Source organism: Leucoraja erinacea, chromosome 23, assembly GCF_028641065.1.
Source record: "Leucoraja erinacea ecotype New England chromosome 23, Leri_hhj_1, whole genome shotgun sequence".
Classification (NCBI taxonomy): Eukaryota; Metazoa; Chordata; class Chondrichthyes; order Rajiformes; family Rajidae; genus Leucoraja; species Leucoraja erinaceus.
Window position 1 is genome coordinate 35,181,286 of NC_073399.1, and position 5,000 is coordinate 35,186,285.

General features: G+C 55.5%; 1 protein-coding gene across 1 annotated transcript in view; it reads right to left on the reverse strand.

The window, feature by feature from the left end:
* Positions 1–5,000, reverse strand: part of trim25 (tripartite motif containing 25) — a 24,676-nt gene that overhangs the window by 5,273 nt on the left and 14,403 nt on the right. Inside the window, exons 7-9 of the mRNA XM_055654308.1 lie at positions 2,102–2,149; positions 1,796–1,912; positions 1,134–1,169 (exon numbers count right to left, since the gene is read on the reverse strand). Of these exons, the coding sequence (XP_055510283.1) occupies positions 1,134–1,169; positions 1,796–1,912; positions 2,102–2,149 (201 nt within the window). The remainder of the gene's footprint in view (positions 1–1,133; positions 1,170–1,795; positions 1,913–2,101; positions 2,150–5,000) is intronic.

A 5,000-nucleotide genomic window follows, 5' to 3' on the forward strand; every position in this document is an offset into this window, starting at 1 on the left:
CACCGCACACCACCCACACTCACAAACCCACACACACCCACCCACACACACACCCCCTAAAACACACACACCCAACCACACCCACACACAAACACACACCAACCCACACACACCCACACCCCCCACACACACACCACACCCACCCACACCCACCCACACACCACTCCCCACACCCCACACACACTCCCACACACACCACCACCCACACACACAGCAACCCCCACTCACACCCACACACCCACACACACGCACCCACCACACACCCACACCTCACACACCACACCCAGCACCCACACACACGCACTCACACAGCACATACCACCACACACCCACACACCACACCACCCCACACACCTCACCCACACACTCACATCCCCCCCCACACTCACCCCACTCACCACCACCCACACACACACGCACCCACACCCACACCCACACACCGCACCCACACCACACTCACACAACCCACAACACACACCCACACACACGCACCCACACACACGCACCACTTCACGCACACCACACACCCACACACCACCCACTCACACCCACACACACACGCCCCCACCCACACACGCCCACCCCCACGCACACACCCACCCACCACACACACCACACACCCACCAACACGCACTCAACCCACACTCACCCACACACTCGCCCCCACACACAGGCAAACTCCACAGGGCACACACGGCACCACACCACCACACGCACACCCCACAACACGCCCCCCACACACCACCACACACACGCACCCACACACACACACACCCACACACACACAATCACAAACACACACACACACACACACACACACACACACACACACACCCACACAAACACACACACACACCCACAACCACCCACACACACACACGCACCACACGCTCCCACACGGCCACACACACGCACACCACACCCACACACACCCACGAACACTCACACACCCACACACACGCACTCACCCCACCAGGAACACACGCACCCACACACAGCACACCCACACCACACAGAACACAGCACACACACACACACACATGCCCACAGGAGGAGGAAGTTTAGGGTATAGAGGGGGTTTGAGGGGAGAGTTAGAGGGCGGAGGGACGATTTGTGAGTGAGGGATCACTCACTTTGCCTCTCTGCCTCAGTGGCGAACGACTGCGGGGCTCGTGCCCTTGGGCCTATTGATTTTGGCCATTCACGTTTTGCCACACGTTTCTGTGGAACAACACAGAATAATTAATGCTTTCCACCCACCACACTGCCCCCCGACCCCTCCCCCCTGACCCTCCCCCCCCCACCACTGATCCCCCCCCCCCCTGCCCCCTGACCCTACCCTTACCCTCCACCTGCCCCCCTCCCCCCTCCCCCCCCCCCCCCCTCCGACCCCAACCCCCACCCCCTCCCCCCTCCCCCCTGACCCCTCCCCCCTGACCCCTCCCACACACCACCTGCTCCCCCGACCTCCCTCCCCCCACCACCTGCTCCCGCGACCCCTGACCCCTCCCCCCCGACCCCTCCCCCCTGACCCCTCCCCCCCTGACCCCCCCCCACCCCCACCACCTGCTCCTCCCGACCCACCTCCCCCCCGACCCCTGCTCCCCCGACCCCTCCCCCCCCCCGACCCCTCCCCCCACCACCGGCCTCCCCGACCCCTCCCCCCGACCCCGTCCCCCCACCACCTGCCCCCCTGACCCCTCCCCACGCTCCCCCGACCCTGCAATGCATTGTAGTGAGCTGCATTACTGACACCCGTGCAGGGAGCACTGATGCAGAGGGAGGTTCCTGCGACACCACCCTCTGGTTCCCCACTCACCGGGTCTACCCTGCTTGTCCTTTGGTGCGGGCATTGGCAGAAATGGATGGCACAGTAGGGATAGGTGGTCCGTTGGCCCGAATGTGGGCATAACTGCAATGAGAGAGTAGCTGCGGAGCTGAGAGGGAAGGGCAGGGCACCCACCACACCACGCAATACATTGTAGCTGGGCCATGGTACAGTGAGGGGGGTATCAGTGTTACAGTGACAGGCGTATGGGTGTGGGGTGGGGTGTACGAGGGGTGTTTGGGGACATGTGGGGACTGCGGGGCCCATACTCACTCAGGGGAGGAATGTTCGGCTGATTTTCAGGCTTGTTCTTGGGTTTTCCTACCGAATGATGAAACAAAGATCAATTTAAACATGGCGTGGTGTTCGCAGGCTCCCCTCACCCTCTCCTCCACTCCCCCCCCCCTCCCCTCACCCTCCCTCCACTCCCCCCCCCCCTCCCCTCCCCCTCTCCCTCCCTCACCCCCCTCCCCCCCTCACCTCTCCCTTCTCCCTCCACTCCCCCCCAACCCCCTCACCTCTCCCTCCACTTCCCCCCCGCCCCCCCCCCCAACCTAGGACCCAGGCTGACCCCCCTCCCCTCCCCTCCCTGGCTACTCCTGCTACCGTGGTCAGGAGTGTTTCCTGCTACATGCCACCCCACGGTGTTGGGGGCACGAGTGGTGGGGGTGCCGGCAGGAGTTCAGGAGTGGGTGGGGTGCAGGAGTGTTGGTTCAACGAGTTGGGGTGCAGTGAGTGTTGGGGTGCATGAGTGCGTGCAGGAGTGTTGGGGTACACACGATTGTTGTTGGGGTGGGGTGCACGAGTGTTGGGGTGCAGGAGTGTTGGGGTGCAGGAGTGTTGGGGTACAAGGAGTGTTGGGGTGCAGGAGGTGCAGGAGTGTTGGGTGCAGGAGTTGGTGGGGCAGGAGTGTTGGGGTACAGGAGGTGTTTGGGGTGCAGGAGTGTTGTGGGGGTACGAGTGTGGGGTGAAAGGTGTGGGGTGTCAACGAGTGTTTGGGGTGCAGAGTGTTGGTGCAGGAGTGTGCACGAGTGTTGGGTGCAGGAGTGTTTTGGGGTACACGAGTGTTGTTGGGGTGCAGGAGTGTTGGGTACACGAGTGTTGGGGTGCAGGAGTGTGTTGGGGTGCACGAGTGTTGGGGTGCACGAGTGTTGGGGTGCAGGGAGTGTTGGGGTGGGGGGCCCACGAGTGTTTGGGTGCAGGAGTGTTGGGGTACCGAGTGTTGGGGTACAGGAGTGTTGTGGGTTGCAGTCCCCCCAGTGTTGGGGTGCACGAGTGTTGGGGTGCACGAGTGTTGGGGTGCAGTGTTGGGGTGCAGGAGTGTTGGGGTACAGGAGTGTTGGGGTGCAGGAGTGTTGGGGTACAGGAGTGTTGGGGTGCAGGAGTGTTGGGGTACACGGGTGTTGGGGTGCAGGAGTGTTGGGGTGCAGGAGTGTTGGGGTGCAGGAGTGTTGGGGTGCAGGGGTGTTGGGGTGCAGGGGTGTTTGGGTGCAGTCGTTGGGGGAGTGTTGGGGTGCAGGAGTGTTGGGGGTGTTGGGGAGTGTTGGGGTGTGCAGGAGGTTGGGGTGGTGTTGGGGTGCAGGAGTGTTGGGGGTGTGAGGGGAGGGTGTTGGGTGCAGGGGTGTTGGGGGTGCAGGGGTGTGGGGTTGCAGGGGTGTGTGGGGTGCAGGAGTGTTGGGGTGCAGGAGTGTTGGGGTACACGAGTGTTGGGGTGCAGGAGTGTTGGGGTGCAGGAGTGTTGGGGTGCAGGAGTGTTGGGGTGCAGGAGTGTTGGGGTGCAGGAGTGTAGCGATGTTACAAAGTTTTGCCACTGGCCGTGCGTGCAACTTTGGCACCTTTGCGGGGGGGGCGGAGGGGGGGGACTATAATCTAGTTTTCTACTGCCTGACGGAGACGAACTTCCTCGGGCTGTAGCTGCTGAAAAACAATCGACTGGACTTCTGTTCCAGATTTTTTTTTAAATCGCGAGACAATTTAATATTTATATTAAAATAAAAAGCGACTTCTAACGCCCACATCGTCTACAACGTGGCGGATCATAAGAATGGGACAAGACAAAGGGTGTCATCTATTTTACATATAATCTTGCTTCTTGGGATGGCTTTAATCTAGTTTTAGTTGTGAAAATGTTATTTGGGCCCCATACGAACCGGCAGTGTTTTTCCTGCCGATATGGGGTTCAAATTCACCACAAACGCAACGTTCCAATCGATCGCTTTCCTGAAAAACCCACTCGCAAGATGATTTAAATGCTCTTTTTTTGGGACAATCATGTCATGAGCATCTAAATCGTCTATATTTTGTGTTCTTGTCTGTCCATTGTCAATATTTTTATACTAAATATCTGTTTTAGTCCCATGACAAAAAAATAATAATTTTGATTATATTGAGTGGATGTTTCTAGATTAATTTATGGGAATTAAACATTAAATTCCTTCCACCTGGCATATAAATTCATGACAGTGAGATTTAAAAATCATGTTATATTGTGAATTCTTGTGCGAATGGGATTAGTTTGTTATTTGGATACTTAGGCTATTTAAAATATATCATTTTCTTAAGAAATGGAATCTACAGGACATTGTTAATGGGAAAGTAGTGGGCAGGAAGGCATGTCATGTGTGGTTGGAAGAGCAAAAACTTGTAGTTTACAATGCCAACATTGAATAGTTGAGGAAAAACAAGGTGTACAGAGTTGCTTATTGGTTACAATCCGAGGAGTATGATGATGTTACTGATTATGATATGCCAATGTACCAGCTAATAACTGGTCTTCTCCATAAAGACCTGGTCTATTGCTAGAAATTGTAATGTATTTACCTATATAATACAATAAGATTAAAGTTCTGATCTTGAGAAAATCACATTTTGAATTTTCAAGGCAGTCTGGGTGTTTATTACTATTTCCATCACAACGGTCAATTTTGTAATTAGATACAATTAGGTAATTAACTAATTATATGCTTTAATTTCAGGCCATCCAAGTAAGACGTTTCATATTTGTTTCAGAATGCTTCAACCTATAATAACTAAAAATTTCATTCAGTTCTCTTAATTTTTAAGAAAGTTCTGGGCTTTTGACTGTCCTCGATCACAGCTTTTGTGTTAAGTCAATGGAAAATCAATAGGGACCAAGTTGCTAATTTCCCAGTATGAAAATGGCCGTAACTGT